We start from the raw sequence: 16,452 nt of genomic DNA on the forward strand, positions 1-16,452 counted from the left end.
TACTTCATTTGTCTCTTCAGGAACTATTTCATTTGTTCCTTCGGGAACTACTTCATTTGTCTCTTCAGGAACTATTTCATTTGTTCCTTCGGGAACTATTTCACTTGATTCTTCAGGAACTATTTCATTTGTCTCTTCAGGAACTATTTCATTCGCCTCTCCTTCAGAAACGGATGTTTCCTGATCCAAGATTACGCGCTCTTCCACAACGTTTTCTGGCAAAACTTCTACTTCTACAGGAAGGTTCTTGACCGACTGGTCTGGAATCAATTCCTTTTCCCCTTCTTGATAGCTATTCTCCGTTTCTTGATTTTGCATATTTCTATATAGTACAAGATATACTCCCATACGAATCCTTTTTCGGGAGTTCAGCCAAATAAAACTCCTTATCCTCAATCTCAATGTCTCTTATGTCAATACCTTTTTGCTGTACATAATTGAGTTAATCAAATCATACCCTCAAATAATCAATAAAAGGAATGCCATTTACACGAAGAATATGTCCATGGCTATCCACCTCAGTATAATCATCAACTATTTCTACTGGTTTTGCCCATAGTAAAAATAGCATAATGAAAAACAGGCAATATGTCATGCACCGGAATACTAGTATTTGATCCTTCACATACAAATTCGTACTTCGCTTACAAACAATGTTCATATCCCTTGCCATCTAAACCTTCTAAATCTAAAATAATAATGTTGTTGTTTTCTTTTTTTTTTCGTTTGTGTACCGCAGTATCGTAATTTACTGCCTCAGGTAGGTTTTATAAACACAACAAGAAGATCAAATTAAAGCTTTTAGACAAATTTGGGTTCATTTTCTGTGTTGTACCATTGTAACTCAACGCTAAGAAGGAATTATAGTCAATATGTCTGAATATGAACGATTTTCCCTTGCAATACGTCTGATCGGTTAGTTTCTCTTATTTGCAGATAATTTGGACCAACAAGTCAAACAACTTCGAGAGTGCCATACCAAATTACTAACAAACGTGAGATCGATCTCCATGATAGAGGAATATTCTAATTTCTTCGAAAAAGAGGAGGAAAATAATAGAGATAGAAGCATTCCTCAATCTTTATAAGGCGAAGTGCATAATTACCTATTTTAAGTTGTCCTATGTCTATATGAGTCAATGCTTGTTTTTAAACATCTTTTCATTTTTATTATAATCCAAAATCGGTCATAAGAGTATATATCAATTATAACCTGTTTTGTCCTATTTATAGAATAATTTTTGTATACAATAGCGTATATATATTCAGTCATGTCGTAGTATTGCTTGTTTCTTCAAATTCTACTCGTTTTGTTGTGTGAATTATGGCTATTGGTAAGTAACTTTGTATGAACTTTTGCTTGCTTGTCAATGGCTATTTCCAGAGTTCTAACCGATTTCTAGGCAAGTCTCAAAAGAAAATCAGTAAGAAGGGAAAGGGAAAGAAGGTGATTGATACCATGGCTAAGAAGGAGTGGTACGACGTGCGTGCCCCGAACCAGTTCCTGGTGCGTGATGTGTGCAAGACGCTCGTGTCTCGTACTTCGGGATTGAAAATCGCTTCGGAAGGTCTGAAGGGACGTATTTTCGAGGCCAATCTGGGCGATCTGAGCAAGAACGAGGAGCAGGGTTACCGCAAGATCAAGCTGCGAGTGGAGGACGTACAGGGAGACAAGTGCATCACCCTCTTCTACGGAATGGACATCACCCGCGACAAGCTGGGTTCTCTGATCAAGAAGTGGAAGACTCTGATCGAGTGCAACGTGGAGGTGTCTACCACCGACGGTTACAAGCTGCGTCTGTTCTGCATCGCGTTCACCCGCAAGCAGGACAACCAGAACAAGAAGACTTGCTACGCGCAGGCCTCTCAGATCCACCGCATTCGTGCGAAGATGGTGGAGATCATCACGGACGAGGTGTCGAAGTGCGATCTTGCGACGCTGGTTCCGAAGCTGTGCATGGAGTCGATCGGTGCTCGCATTCAGAAGGAGTGCAACAAGATCTATCCTCTGGAGAACACGCTGATCCGCAAGGTGAAGATGATCAAGTCGCCCAAGATCGATACGGTGAAGCTGATGGAGCAGCACGCCGATGTCGTGAAGAAGGAGGAAGAGGGCGTGAAGGTGGAGGAGACTGTGGCTCCCATGGCTGGATCGGGAGGTCGTCTGTAAGGTAATAGAACACACAACAATTTCGGAAGTGTTTGTTTGGTGAACATGTATTTTCACTTTTAAATGGACAATGATACGAAAAAGATAAAGTGTGTATTGTATTTAGGTGGGTAGAGTAGGTGGTTGTCTGATTCGTTACACTTTGGAGATTGTTTAGGATATAAGAATAGGAGGGAGTAATCGAGAATAAACTCTCCGAAAAGAAATCTGAGCTAGGTTATATAATGGTCAACAGATATTTATGTTTATGTTTTTTATATGAGATTAGTATTCTAACAAGGATCTGATTCAGTGTTGTAGTTTCGATTTGAAAAAGTATCTTAGGATCTATTGTAAGAGAGCTCAATAGACAACGATATCTGTCCGACCAGACAAATACTACTGTCTATTTTCTCTCAATAACTGTAAAATATGAATTCACTCACATTAAGAAAACAGAAATTGTTCACAAATATGAATCATGTTTGTGTAAAAAAACACAAATAAATCTTCTCCTCTTTCGCAACTTCAGGTTGTTCTTCTTTAGCCATGGCTGGACTTTTATCAGACTCTTCCGGAGGTATTTCAGAGTCCGTTTCATTCATGGGCTTTACTTTTTTCACCTTCGCCACATCAGCTTCCTGCTTCTTCTCTTTTTTGGCTTGCTTCTTCTTCTTCTTCTTCTTTTCTTCCTCCGAATCCGATCCCGAATCCGATCCCGAATCCGAAGTCACTGAATCAGTGTCATTCGAATACTCCTCCTCATCTTCATTCGAATCAGAATCAGAATCAGAATCAGAATCAGAATCGCTCTCATCCTGGACCTTACTCGAGCGCCGACTACTCTTAGATTTCTTAGCAGGCTTCTTCGCACTCATGTTGGCGAGCGCACTGGGGATATCCGTTATCGTGCTTACAAGAGCAGAACCAGAATTCTTCAGCAGCTGCTTTTCTTCCTTTTCGCGCTTCTTGCTCAAGCTAGAAAGATCCTTAGAGCGGTCCTTGATTTCATCCTTCGAAGGCTTGTAATTCAAAGACTGATACACACCATCATCTACGCCCTTGTGCTTTTGCTGAATACGCTCCACATACTTATCCCCGAATTTAAATGCAATTTGCGCAGTAAAACGCTGGAAAGAGGGCATTCCATAGAAACAAGTAAAATACACGATTGAGGCAATGGCAGAACTAAGTTCTTCAGGCACTTCAGTTTCCTTAATAATAGTTTTCACATTCTTTTGCACAGATTTCACCAGAGGGACTAACTTGTCAAAGGCAGAGCATCTCTCTTCCAGCGAAATAACCTCTCTTGTCCATTCTCGCAATTTTTCCTTATCACCACGTTTAAAAGTGTGATATGCTTCCTCTAATGCATGATCTAATTTTTCTTTCACATGCAAATACTCCTGCAAATTATTTACAAAGAATAGGCAATACAGAAATCATATCCTTTGTTAAGGCTGCGGTCTGATTAGTGAACTCCTTTTTGTTCCATCCCTTCACTCCAAGCTTCCAAAGGGGAATCTTCTTTACCAAATAGGCAGGGTCAGGTACTATAGATTATCTTCGGATCGCTTTTATACTTGAAGCCTTAATCGCCTTTTCTGTACGATTAACAAACAATTGGGCAAACATAAGGTGAATATGATACAAAACACACAAAACACAAGTACAGTGTGAGTGTGGACATAATTATCAAAGGACTGTTAGTATTATAGATAATGTTGAATATCGAAAGTGATTATTTTATCTATTAGAACCATCGTCTGATGGAACTATGCCAAGTTAATAATATATAGAATAAAAGAAAAATAGTGTTTCCATTACCATCTTTTGATATTCCTCTTTATTTGACGCATTTTTCATAAGAATATGGATCTGATATTAAGAGCACGTTAAAAAGCAGGTTTACCATTATCGATAGTGTTCAATGCCTCTTAGGTGGTGCATGCTTTGCACACATCATTCTCTGGTATTCTCTTTCGTATTTCATTGATTAATTCGAATAATCTCCTATTTACGCGTCTTCTTTCTACTATTCAAATGGAGGTATGAACACTAATGTTAGAGAGCAATCCAAATCGTTTTATAAAATGGTTTCACCCTGTTTTTTGGGTACCTTCTGCTTTTAATCATTTTCCGGCTGGATATTTGTCAATGATCTATTTCTCCATTTTGCTTTTTTCCTTCCATTACTTGCTTTTATTCTTTTATTTTTCGGTCTTTATTGGCATGTAAGAGTTGTAGTAAAATGGTCAAAGATACTTATAGCCCCTTTTTTGAGTGTAACAGTGTATTATCTTCTTTTGCTATATTTCTTACTACTGTAGCGCTTTCGTTTCAGAGACATTTTAGCAGATTATCGTTTTTTATTGTTCGAGTCTGACTTTCTATCTATCTATCTATTTATTCATTCATTCATTTAGATAGATAGATAGATAGATAGATGGATGGATGAATTAAGTGTTTCTGGAATATCTGATACACGGTTTCGAAACAATAGCTATCTTCATTTCGGCAGGTCATTGTCAATCCATATATTGGAAGATAGCTTCGTATTGTATGTATTTAAAACAGCATTAGGCCAGCATTCTCCAATTACTAAGTTCTCTGGAGTTGAAAAGGAGTTTATAGTTTAGATAATTGCCATTTAATTTGTCATTTCTTCAAGCAAATGACAAATTAAAACAAGCATACATATATAAATAATAACTTCAGTGCTATTCATCTACATCGATTACACCAAATATCTGTTTTATCGCAGAATAATGAATCTACAAATACAAACTATCGTATTTTCTGTATCACTAGACAGGATAGTTCCGGTATTCACATTTGTTTCATCAAACACATCACCATGTTTTCCCTTCTTTTTCTACCATGAATTTGAGAGTCTTCATAACATTGTCTAGCTCTTTGCTCATGATCGGAACAAAATACGGGTTATCCTTATAGGTTTTCTCCAGAAGGGAAAACAGTACAGAACGGTAATCGCGCTTATCTAATCATTAGAATTCAAAAAAGAAAAAGAAAAACCGCCAATGGAGCTTAGATAGTTCTGCAACTTCACTAAAGTAGTATCCGCAATCTCTTCTTTCGCCTATTTGGTAAATTACGGTTCTAGAACTACTGCCTTCTTGGAAGGGGATGAAGTTACGGAGTGTTTCCTTTTATGAGCACTTTGAGGCAAATTCGAATCATCCAAAGGAGTCATTGAAGGTCTCTTTTTGCTTCCAGACTTTGCGGATTGTGCTGTATTTTGGCCATCTTGAGGAGCAGTCGCTACCAATGTCGATTTGCTTGGAACTGTAGGAGTCACATCTTCGCTCGTGGTAGAACACTCATACGGGGTATTCTTTTCCTCGATGAGAGAATTCCTTTCCAGAGTAGACAAGTCAAGGAATAAGGAAACATCCGAAGAAACTAATGAGCACAAACAACCAATCATTACTTGGGGTACTGCCCTTATTTGAGCTGGACTTTTTGTCCTTTTGCTTAATAATCGATACATCATCTTTTACTCCCTTTAATATATTACTAGCCCATGAAGTACTAAACACGTATAATGATTCGTCTAATTTGTGCTTGCGAACCTGCTCCCAGGCCTTTTCAATCACAAAAGCTTCCGTCACCATCTTCTCGTTGGCACGAGCTTCTTCCACTTTATACATCACTTCAGTCGATATCGAAAACACTTTGCTGCTCTTCTTCCCGTAAGGCTGATTACTCATGATTGCATCGCGATTACTCAAAATGGTAGATATTGTAGAATTGCTGACCGTCTTCTTCGTTCGCTTGTAATACTCCTCGGCGATGTCCGCGATCTTATACTCAGGGTGATTCTCTTTGATCGTAATTATTTCCTTCTTCTCGTGTGGACTTAATACCACCCGCTTCCTCCCCTGTGGCATGGTGATCGAAATATATATGCCTTATGCCACACAATATGTGTGTGTACACAGTGAGCCAACAGCATTTCTAACCCTAAAGTGAATAATCACAAGATCGGGAAAACCCATAATGAATATATTGGATTTTTTCTTGGTCCTTATATAGTTCGAGGTAGGAAAGCACTTGCTGGGTTGAGTCGCGTCAACTTGTCACCCGAGCGGGAGTAGGTTGGCAGGAGGTGTAAGGTCCTTTGGGTGTTTGTTTGGACTGTCAGTGACTTGCCCAGTTGGCTTTGGTGGTTAACGTGGGGTTCTCTTAGGAATTCGAGAATGCCATGTTACTAGGGAATGGGGTACCGCTGGAGGCTGGCAACAGAGCACAGAAAACCCATCGTCACTTGAGCCAACTGGATTACGGGTCTATATGACATCCTTACAAAGTCCTTAGGAAGGTTTGCATCCACTGTTAATCGATTACTTATTTTTTATATTACTTTAGTTTTAATTCTTTTGCTGAACATGGATGAGTTAACCATGAAGAGGATAGAACGTTTGTTTTCATTCCTGCAAAGTATCGCTGCTGTTTCACGTTGTCTCTATAGGTTCTACCCCTTCTACTGAACCTGCCAAGCAGCAACTGCGACGATTGGCGTCTGTAAATATTGCGAATGCTGAACAGATGCTAACTCTGGTAAAAGAAATCATTGACTTTATAAAACATAGGTAAAACGATATATGATATCTCCATGCTATGAAGAGCGTGTTGCTGCTGCAATCATGTTGGATGAAGCAGTTTCTGATTTTCCTGATTTTCAAATATCTGTATCTGATTATTCGTTACCTATCGAGTGGGAAAATATTAGCGCACGATCGATTCGGAGGTTGCAGAGTTGGTTGTCAAGTGATTGTTGTGTATTCCTTTATCAGGTTTATTGTTATTGTAGATTGACGATCTTGACCAAGTTAAAGTGGGAGAGTCTCTTCAATCAAAGCTAAGAGCGGTTATAGAGGATGAAGTTGATAAAGATGTGAATGATGTCGAAGTATTACAAGAGGCCAATAATCTATATGATATCGGTATGCTGTTTTGTTATTGGCTCTATTGTAGAACCAGTATCGGGTTTAGTGGGTGTTCATTCTGGTTCGACTTCCAGTTCAAAGTCTGATGCAGTTAACAAACCAAAGCAGATAGCAGTAAGCATTCCTGATTCACAAATATCTTCTACCATTACAGATTCAGTAACATCTTCTACTATTACAGATTCACAAACATCTTCTACTATTACAGATTCAGGAATACCTTCTACGATTCCAGACTTAAATGCACATTCACCTAATTCCTTGCCAGCAATCAAATTACTGACAGATAACTCACTCAGTTCTCACTGGGTCAACTCTTGCTTGGCTTCATTTCACCTGGATGATTCCTCTTTATCTTCGCTGTTCCTCTCCTCTTTACAATGGTTTTTATAAACTCTCAATTCCACTTTAGCTGTGTAAACGTGTCTTGGGAATACCGGCACGGTGGCTTTAGCATTTTAGCTGTCTTTCTACGGCGTTACAAACTTGAACCAAATGTATTATTTCTTTTTTCTCTTTCCATCAGGTATTATTGCTGATTCTATTCGTCGTTGTCATAGTTTTCTTTAGTGATATTTTCTTTGATGCATCATTTGATTTGTATCGTGTTCCTGTGCGTGAGACAGCCTGTGAATGCCTAACGCAACTGACTCTTGTTCCTTTGTGCCAATGTAAGTTAGACCAGATCATTTTTCAGCTTCACAGTCGCCATGATTGGAATCCAGCAGAAGAGTGGATATGGTTGTATGATCTAGCCCTTGCCACACAAGCCATAAATCATCACACACCTGCAGTTATTGACATGGCTTTAGAATGGTTTCGAAAAGGAGATTATGCCACTCAAGGAATAACAGGAAACCTTATCTGTAATTGGCTACATGATGATGCTTCCATTTTGCCAAATAACAAACTGGATGAACTAGGAGAGTTCATTGTCCAACAGCTGTGTTCTCATAACTTTTTGTCAGAATGGAATTGTGCTCTAAAGTCATATTTTATTATCCTTTCCCATGTACTTCCCAAGGAAAACGCAAGGTGGCAGGATGTCGTTAATTGTATGATAGCTTTCATTACTCTAATTTTCAGACATGCAAAGCAGCCTATTCAAAGAGAGAAGAGAATCATCCTTTTTAACCTTAATAGCCTTCTACTCGCTTTATCATTCCGCTTTTGTGAGAGAAGCAGTTTATCAATGTATTCAACATCTAGCCCCATACTATCCTACTGATGAAAGTGTGGTGCAGCTTTTAATGGATGCGTTTATTTGCGAGGATGCCATTCGACTTCCCTCTGCCTTTCAAGCCCTACTTTCAGTCCTTAAACCCCATCAAAGTACGTCTCAATGGGAACTCCGTCTTGTCCCGAAATTACATTCAGGGAACCGACTTATTGATGATTTACAATTGAAAGGAATTCTTCCCTTTTCTGGTAATGTCATCGATAGTAGTGGATGGTGTTTTATCCAACAACGAAACAAGGCGAACAAAGATCTATGCTTACTTTGTTATTGTCTTCTACATGCAATATGGGGGACCAACATTCAGCGCGAAACTGACTTTACCACAAAACAAATGTTACTTTTATGTGAACGAAACGAGATTTTAGAATGGGTATGTTCTATCCTTATAAATGATCACGTCTCTATTCCACATTGCAGTATATTAAGCCATTCTAAAGATACACAAACTACTTTCAACCCTTCTAAAAATGATGTTGATCAGTGCTTGCATAATGATAGTGAGTTAAGACTCATAAAAAAGTCTGTCGTTTCAATCGTGAAGCATTATCCAGATTTAAGTGACGAGTTGGTCCCAAAGTTAGATATATCTCCAATTGAACATTTAGTTCAATTGATTAATGAGAAAATAACTCAAAATCTGTCAGAAGATGGTCTTGGTTTTTTAGGTATAACTCACTCTGTAGATATGATTTCGCTTATCCTGTTACAAAAACATGTTAGGCAATATGTTGAAAGAAAGAATGAAATCATCCAAAGTATTAACATGCAACATAAAGTGGAAAGCTACTTATTTACCTTAAATCAGTATTATGATTGTGCCAATAGCGGAGATAAGTCATATCTCAAGACTGTGTTATCAGAATTCCATCATGTTCTCCCTAATTTATCATCCTTTTTGTTTACTCTTGTATGTTGCTCAGTTCCACTTTTATCTTCTGTAATATCCTCTCGCATTTTGTCAAATGTGTGCCGCATTCCATCCGAAACAAATTGTTTGCGTGCAGTTACAATTCTGCTAAAGCGCCTTTCCAGGACGGACCAGTGTCAGCATGTTCAAAAAGCACTCAGCGAGTTAATTCTTCGTGGGTTAGAAGGGACCGAACAAGACCAAATAAAAAGTATTTTTGTCCTGAAAGCAGAGATTCGGGGATTCGAAGATAACTCGTTTGTACGCCAAGACCTTATTAAGGTGATTGATTATGTTTGTGATACTTGTCCTGTATTAAGTGACACACATCCAGTCATTACAGAATTGCAACAATGTATTACAGATAGTAATAGTATTCCTTCTCTCTCACAGCACATTTGTGATATATTGTTAGAAGGAAAATCTGCATCATCCATAGTCCACTCTGTGGATCTATTACTTGCATTATATCAACATTCATCCATTCTTCTTGACAATTTATATCAGCTGTTGCTTGGAGTTAACACACGATTCTCTTCCTCTAACTCAAATATATATGTTCATTCACGATTGCTGCGAATTCTCTCTATTTCGTACTCTTTTGAGGGGTTAGAGCCCACATCTGAAGACAGGGAAAAATCAAAAAGTTGGGAATCGGCTCGAAAAGAATATGAATTATTTAGTCATCGTATTCCATTTTTATTCCGTTCAATGATTGTAGGCTTTGATCACTATTCTCTACCTTTCACTCCCCTCGTTCCGTTACGTTCGTCCTTTCCCTTTATTTTCGTTGAATTATAGGTACCAAATGGAAGGAATTAAATGGTTACTGCGCAACTGTATGGTGGGAATCTCTTCTGGAGGAATTCTGGGTGATGAAATGGGATTAGGAAAAACCATTCAAGCAGCTATTGCCGTTCTATGCTGCGACGAGGACTATCCTAGTTTAATTGTCACTCCTAAGAGTTTAATGCTCAATTGGAAAATGGAAATCCAAAAATTCATTCCAGCTGATTCTGTGAATGTTGTCTTGTATTTTGATCCATGAAATCATATGAATCTCGTAGATTCAGCCCAACATCTTCAACGCACGATCAAGTGATTGAACACATTACATCTGCAAGTAACTCAAAAACGCTAGTAATAACCTCTTATCCCATTATTCGCAATGAACTCACTAAGAATCGTTCACTATTATCTATTCACTTTTCGTGTTGTGTGCTAGACGAGGGGCATTTCATTCGGAATCATACTTCACAACTTCATCAAGCGATTTGTAAAGTTCAAGCTAATCATCGAATTGTCCTCTCGGGAACACCGATCCAGAATTGTTTGGAAGATATTTACGCCATTTTCCAGTTTATTGCCCCAAGCTATTTTGGGGAGTACGATCATTTCTATGATTATTACATTAAACCGATCGCACAGGCATACCACAGAAAGAACCGGACACTAACAACGCGCGCGAATGAACGAATCGAAGCGCTAAATCAGGCAGTTCGTCCCTTCTTGCTAAGGCGAACAAAGGATGATGTGCATCTAGAATTACCGGAGAAAATCATCTCTGATGTTTTGTGTCCTATGACAGAATGTCAGGACTCTGTGTACGGATTATACTTATATATATTTATATAATGTAGTTTGAAAACGTTTCGACAGTGGATCAATTCTCAACTAGCTGATGAAACAGCGAGAAATCAAATTTTACAGCAAAGTATCGCTATAGCGACTCACCCTGCTCTTTGCTCTTTTTTAGAATCATTCTAGTATATACTTCATTCTAAGCTCTTTATGTGCGTTGTAGTCTATCTCCCTTTATATCGAATAAGCTCCAAAGTTATTCTTGCTCAGGAAAACTTGTTGCGCTAAAGTTTTTAATCGAGAAGTTTTTATGCATGGGGGAATTTGCCGAATCAAACGAGACGGCATCTCGTTGCAAAATAGTCATTTTTTCGCAAAAGCCGAGATGTCTGGAGATCATTGCGTCGCAACTTTTAGATCTCTATTCGAATATCCATTTTCTAACAGTCACTAGTGAGCTATGTGCCGAAAAGAGAATGGAATATGTGGAGCACTTCCAAACTGATAATGAAATCTCTATTCTCTTGGCTACCACAGGAATTTGTGGACATGGCTTTTCACTCACAGCTGCCAGTGTTGTCATTTTAGTTGATCATAACTTTAACCCTTATGTGGACGTCCAGGCGATTGATCGATGCCATAGGATTGGACAAAAGAATGCAGTGATGGTATATCGCTTAGTCAGCAATGAGCCCAACGAAGAAAGGCTTATGAAGTACTGTTATGCATTCAATTATAACCCTTTAGTTTACAAAGGTTTAAGGAATTTATCGCTACAACCATCATTAAGACGGACAAAAGGGATAGAGAGAAATCGGCAGTGATAAGTGAGTTAGCGAGTCAGCTCAATACTGATTGTCAGAAAAAAGTAAAAACTAGTTGAAATAATGTACTTTTGTTTGTAATATATACTAGTTTTTACTCAATGGAAACTTCATCGGTGGAATTAGATAATTTACTTGTGTCTATTCTGCAAGATTGTTATCAGTATATATCTCTAAAGAAAGAGTTCTACGACATCTTTTCTGATGTGAATATATGATGATGGGTTAACACTTAGGGCGTTTTTGATATGTCTGCTGACTCGATATTGAAAGGAACTATGTCCTTTACCAATGTTAGTGCTATAATGGAATTAAAGCCATGCTTTATACTGTATTTTTGGTAACATTTTAATATTTATAGAAAAGAAAACGGAGAAAATTGTCTCATCACAACCCCTACCCCAAATGCGATTGGTACGGGAGCCAGAAGTGATACAAAGACTTCAGAAGATGAGCTTCGTCAGCGGAAATCGAAAGTGCAAGATTCAGAGAAGAGTGGGGAAGACTGGGAGGAGCCAATGGCTTCGGATGATATTCAACTACAAAAGAAGATTGAGGAATATAAAAAGGACCCTCTGTGCTTACTATCAGCCTTTCCTACTCCTCGTCAGCGAAAAGCACAGAAGACTATTCGAAAGAGTACATTTGAAAGTGTGATTGTTCTAATATTAATTAGGTCTCTCCAAGTTAGCAGAGTTGTGCACATTACAAAGAAAACTGGAATCTAGTATCGCGTATTATGAGAGTTTGTGTCATCAGAATTGAATATTTATGCATGTTTGTGAAAATGAAAGTAATGGAGAAAATAGACTCAAATTCTGGAATGCCTAAAGAGGCTATAATTTCTGTTTTTGTAAGATCTTATTAATTCTTGACTTTCACCATGTTCAAGCGTATGATGAAAATTGCCCTCGGTAGCGAGGTCGACAAATCGTATATCGTTGAAGAAAAACCGGTTGCAACTGGAGGACCTCATTTTTGCTGGAGGGTAAACCCCTTTATGAAAGGAGATTATCGTGTAGATTCATAACGCTGTTCGTAGAGCAACGAATGAAGAAGTCTCTGTGTTTTACTTCAAGGAAAGCTTTCTTACTCCAGAAGATAAACCTTTCAAGAGCGATTTCTTCTATCTATTGCATCAGGACATAAAAAAGATGACTATGTACCTACTTAGTGATGTTGTAAACGACTAGGCTTCGACATCCCTACACTCTTAAAGTCATTGAGGTTATGCCTGAAAACCCCAAGGAGATCGTTTTTGTAACGGAACGTGTGACTTGCTCCCTTGCAAACATGTGTAACAACTTTACGAATCTGCCGGTAGATTCAATTCCGAAGAGTATTAAGGAGCGTACTCTTTCCCAGTTTGAAGTTACGTGTGGTCTTGTTGTTTTTTTGTGATCTCTTGTAATTGGTATAGATTCATGTTTGCGAAGCTTTAATCTTTATGCATGATACCGCGAAGATGGTGCATCTGGATCTATCTCCTGAAAACATTTGGATTACTCCTGATGGGTCTTGGAAACTGGCTGGCTTCGGATTTTCGCTTTCTCCTGATGTGGGTAGCACGCGTTATTTACTTGATTGTGGGACAGTGGTATGTTTCCTTCTCAAGTGTTGACTTTCAGCCTGCCACCCGCTATGCCGCCATTCCAGATATGAACTACTCGGCTCCTGAGCTGAGTACACAGCCTGGAAACTTCAGCACAGCGTCGGATGAATGGTCCTTAGGCTGCCTCATCTGGGAGTTATTCAGTTTGGGTGTGGAAGCAGATGGAACGACCCAAAAGTTGGTCAAGGTCGATGATGGCAATCCGCTAACGCATGCGTACCAAGTGCAGAATCTGCAGCCTATTGCAATGGATCGGGTCCCCGAAATGCTCCACTCTTGCCTCACAGCACTATTGAGTTTGGATCCGTCACGTCGTCCCTCTGCCGCGAGAGTGAAGGATTGTCCTTATTTCAGTAGAGGACCTGTCCAAACCATGCGCCAGCTAGAGAATTTGTTGCAGATGGATGAAGCTCATCAGAAAGATGTGTTGAAGAATCTACAGGCGTCATTGGTCCACTTCCCTACTCATCTGCTAGTCTCTATGGTAATTCCGAAGCTCGCAGAGGTTTCGAATATTACCGACTTTGCCAGTGATTTGCTTCCATGTTTGTTGTTCATTGGAAACAAAGTGGATTCGACTGTATTCAACACCAAGATTGTTCCTGCCATGATTCCTATGATCACGCTTTCGTCTCCTCCTGAATTGGTTACCCAATGTTATTCAATTCTCCTTAAACAGTTAGACATGATTCTGGAAAAGGGAGATAATACTTTCAAGAATAAGTATTTCTTGCCTATACTGGGTCGTTGCTTGAATAGTGGATACAAACAGCTTCAATTGCCTGTTCTGCAGGGTCTTGTATGAGTTTCTCTTGTTGTTTAATGTTTAGGATAGTGTCGTTAAGGCGTGTGATAAGGCACGCATTAAGGAAGTAGTAATTCCAAAGTAAACTATTCGATTCTGTATTGAGCATTAGGATCCAAAAGGTGATTCTTGAGTCAAAGGAAATAGATCTTCGTATTTTGGGAGTTAAATGTCTTGGAGGACAGCTTGAAATCTTTACGAATAGTGAGATTCAATCAGAAATCCTCAATACGTATAAAATGGTCTCAATCCTGATTATGTCTAACTAGTAGCTCTTGGCAGAAGAACGAGATCCCCAATTAATGGTCGCAGTTACCCACTCTTACACTCTCATCGGTAAAAAGTTCGGTGTTGCGGTTATAGCCCAAACGATTCTTCCAAAGGTGACATATCTTTTAGCAGAAAAAACACTTGATGGAGAGCAATATGCTGCGATGCTTGCTGATATTGAGGAAATGTTACAGACGATTACTACGCTTCGGCAGCCTGAGTTTGCAAAGAAGGCAGAAGAAAAGGCGAAGAAAGAAGAGGAAGAAAAGAAAAAGCAGGCCCTTTTACCGCCAAAGCCACCAAAACCTCAGGAGGATATGTTTGGAGGAATGGATTCTCAGCCTGTTCCTAGTGGAGGCGATATGTTTGGAGGAATGGATTCTCAGCCTGCTACTGGTGGAGGCGATATGTTTGGAGGAATGGACAACAAACCTGCTACTAGTGGAGGTGATATGTTTGGAGGTATGGACTCTCAGCCTGCTACTGGTGGAGGCGATATGTTTGGAGGAATGGACAGTAAACCCGCTAACGATTTTGGAGGAATGTCAATGGGCGGCGACATGTTTGGAGGAATGGATAGTAAGCCTACCAATGACTTTGGAGGCATGGATAGTAAACCCGAACCTGCTAAACCTGCCAATGACTTTGGAGGCATGTCAATGGGTGGTGATATGTTTGGAGGAATGGACAACAAACCTGCCAATGACTTTGGAGGCATGTCAATGGGCGGCGATATGTTTGGAGGCATGGATAGTAAACCTGCCAATGACTTTGGAGGCATGTCAATGGGCGGCGATATGTTTGGAGGAATGGATAGTAAGCCTACCAATGACTTCGGAGGCATGGATAGTAAACCCGCTAATGACTTCGGAGGCATGGACAACAAGCCTGAATCTGCAAAGCCTGTTAATGACTTTGGAGGAATGTCAATGGGTGGTGATATGTTTGGAGGAATGGATAGTAAACCCGCTAACGATTTTGGAGGAATGTCAATGGGTGGCGACATGTTCGGAGGCATGGATAGTAAGCCTACCAATGACTTCGGAGGCATGGATAGTAAACCCGAACCTGCTAAACCTGCCAATGACTTTGGAGGCATGTCAATGGGTGGTGATATGTTTGGAGGAATGGACAGTAAACCTACCAATGACTTTGGAGGCATAGACAACAAGCCTGAACCTGCTAAACCCGCGAGCGACTTTGGAGGCATGTCAATGGGTGGCGACATGTTCGGAGGCATGGACAACAAGCCTGAACCTGCTAAACCTGCCAATGACTTTGGAGGAATGTCAATGGGCGGTGACATGTTCGGAGGCATGGATAGTAAACCCGCCAATGACTTTGGAGGCATGTCAATGGGCGGCGATATGTTTGGAGGAATGGACAGTAAACCCGCTAATGACTTTGGAGGAATGTCAATGGGTGGTGACATGTTCGGAGGCATGGACAACAAGCCTGAACCTGCTAAACCTGCCAATGACTTTGGAGGCATGTCAATGGGTGGCGATATGTTTGGAGGCATGGATAGTAAACCCGCTAATGACTTCGGAGGCATGTCAATGGGCGGCGATATGTTTGGAGGCATGGATAGTAAACCCGCTAATGACTTCGGAGGCATGTCAATGGGTGGTGATATGTTTGGAGGAATGGATAGTAAGCCTACCAATGACTTCGGAGGCATGTCAATGGGCGGCGATATGTTTGGAGGAATGTTCTAGTCGGTGTTTCTTAACAAACAAGTGGACCAATAGATTTATTTGCGATTTTTCCTTCCCCTTCTGTAACGATTCAAGGACTTATCCACAACTACTTTGTGCGCAGGCTCGGGATTCTCGCTTCTTTTCTTTGCATCATACTTGTCCATTTCTGCTTGAGACACATGTTCTCCCTGTGCTCCCACTCCAGTAATGCTCACTGTGTTCTTCTTACGTCTTCGGTTGATCGTACGATCTTCCTTTGCAAGCCAGCGTTCAGGATCCAAAGTCGATGGATCACGGTATCTTCCAGTCTCCTTTAACTTCTGCACAAACTTGGCGGTCTTTCGCAGACGTTTCTTCTTATTCAATCGATTCTTCTTCTCGGCATTCTACTATT

The 16,452-nt window shown here is 39.9% G+C and overlaps 5 protein-coding genes; 4 read left to right on the plus strand and 1 right to left on the minus strand.

Moving 5' to 3' along the window:
• The first annotated feature begins 1,312 nt into the window (after positions 1–1,312).
• On the plus strand, positions 1,313–2,195 carry GSBLH_T00004696001 (uncharacterized protein). XM_013043648.1 has 2 exons: positions 1,313–1,334; positions 1,404–2,195. Exons 1-2 carry the CDS (start codon positions 1,325–1,327, stop codon positions 2,168–2,170), a joined length of 777 nt encoding a protein of 258 aa, XP_012899102.1. The 5' UTR covers positions 1,313–1,324; the 3' UTR covers positions 2,171–2,195.
• Positions 2,196–2,628: 433 nt separating this feature from the next.
• Positions 2,629–3,703, minus strand: GSBLH_T00004697001 (uncharacterized protein; the record flags this gene model as incomplete). XM_013043649.1 has 2 exons in its annotated part: positions 3,587–3,703; positions 2,629–3,552 (listed from the first exon to the last, which is right to left on the minus strand). Exons 1-2 carry the CDS (start codon positions 3,593–3,595, stop codon positions 2,629–2,631), a joined length of 933 nt encoding a protein of 310 aa, XP_012899103.1. The 5' UTR covers positions 3,596–3,703.
• Positions 3,704–10,074: 6,371 nt separating this feature from the next.
• Positions 10,075–10,901, plus strand: GSBLH_T00004699001 (uncharacterized protein; the record flags this gene model as incomplete). Its single annotated transcript, XM_013043650.1, has 2 exons — positions 10,075–10,298; positions 10,334–10,901. The coding sequence occupies 2 exons, from the start codon at positions 10,075–10,077 to the stop codon at positions 10,899–10,901; spliced, it is 792 nt and encodes a 263-aa protein (XP_012899104.1).
• A 260-nt stretch (positions 10,902–11,161) lies between these two features.
• On the plus strand, positions 11,162–11,671 carry GSBLH_T00004700001 (uncharacterized protein; the record flags this gene model as incomplete). The annotated part of the gene is made up of 1 exon (XM_013043651.1): positions 11,162–11,671. The coding sequence occupies one exon, from the start codon at positions 11,162–11,164 to the stop codon at positions 11,669–11,671; it is 510 nt and encodes a 169-aa protein (XP_012899105.1).
• Positions 11,672–12,901: 1,230 nt separating this feature from the next.
• GSBLH_T00004701001 (uncharacterized protein) lies at positions 12,902–14,088 on the plus strand (the record flags this gene model as incomplete). The annotated part of the gene is made up of 4 exons (XM_013043652.1): positions 12,902–12,968; positions 12,996–13,057; positions 13,092–13,265; positions 13,300–14,088. 4 exons carry the CDS (start codon positions 12,902–12,904, stop codon positions 14,086–14,088), a joined length of 1,092 nt encoding a protein of 363 aa, XP_012899106.1.
• Between the last annotated feature and the right edge of the window lie 2,364 nt (positions 14,089–16,452).

Source organism: Blastocystis hominis, assembly GCF_000151665.1.
Source record: "Blastocystis hominis, Singapore isolate B (sub-type 7) whole genome shotgun sequence assembly, scaffold_8".
Classification (NCBI taxonomy): domain Eukaryota; class Bigyra; order Opalinata; family Blastocystidae; genus Blastocystis; species Blastocystis hominis.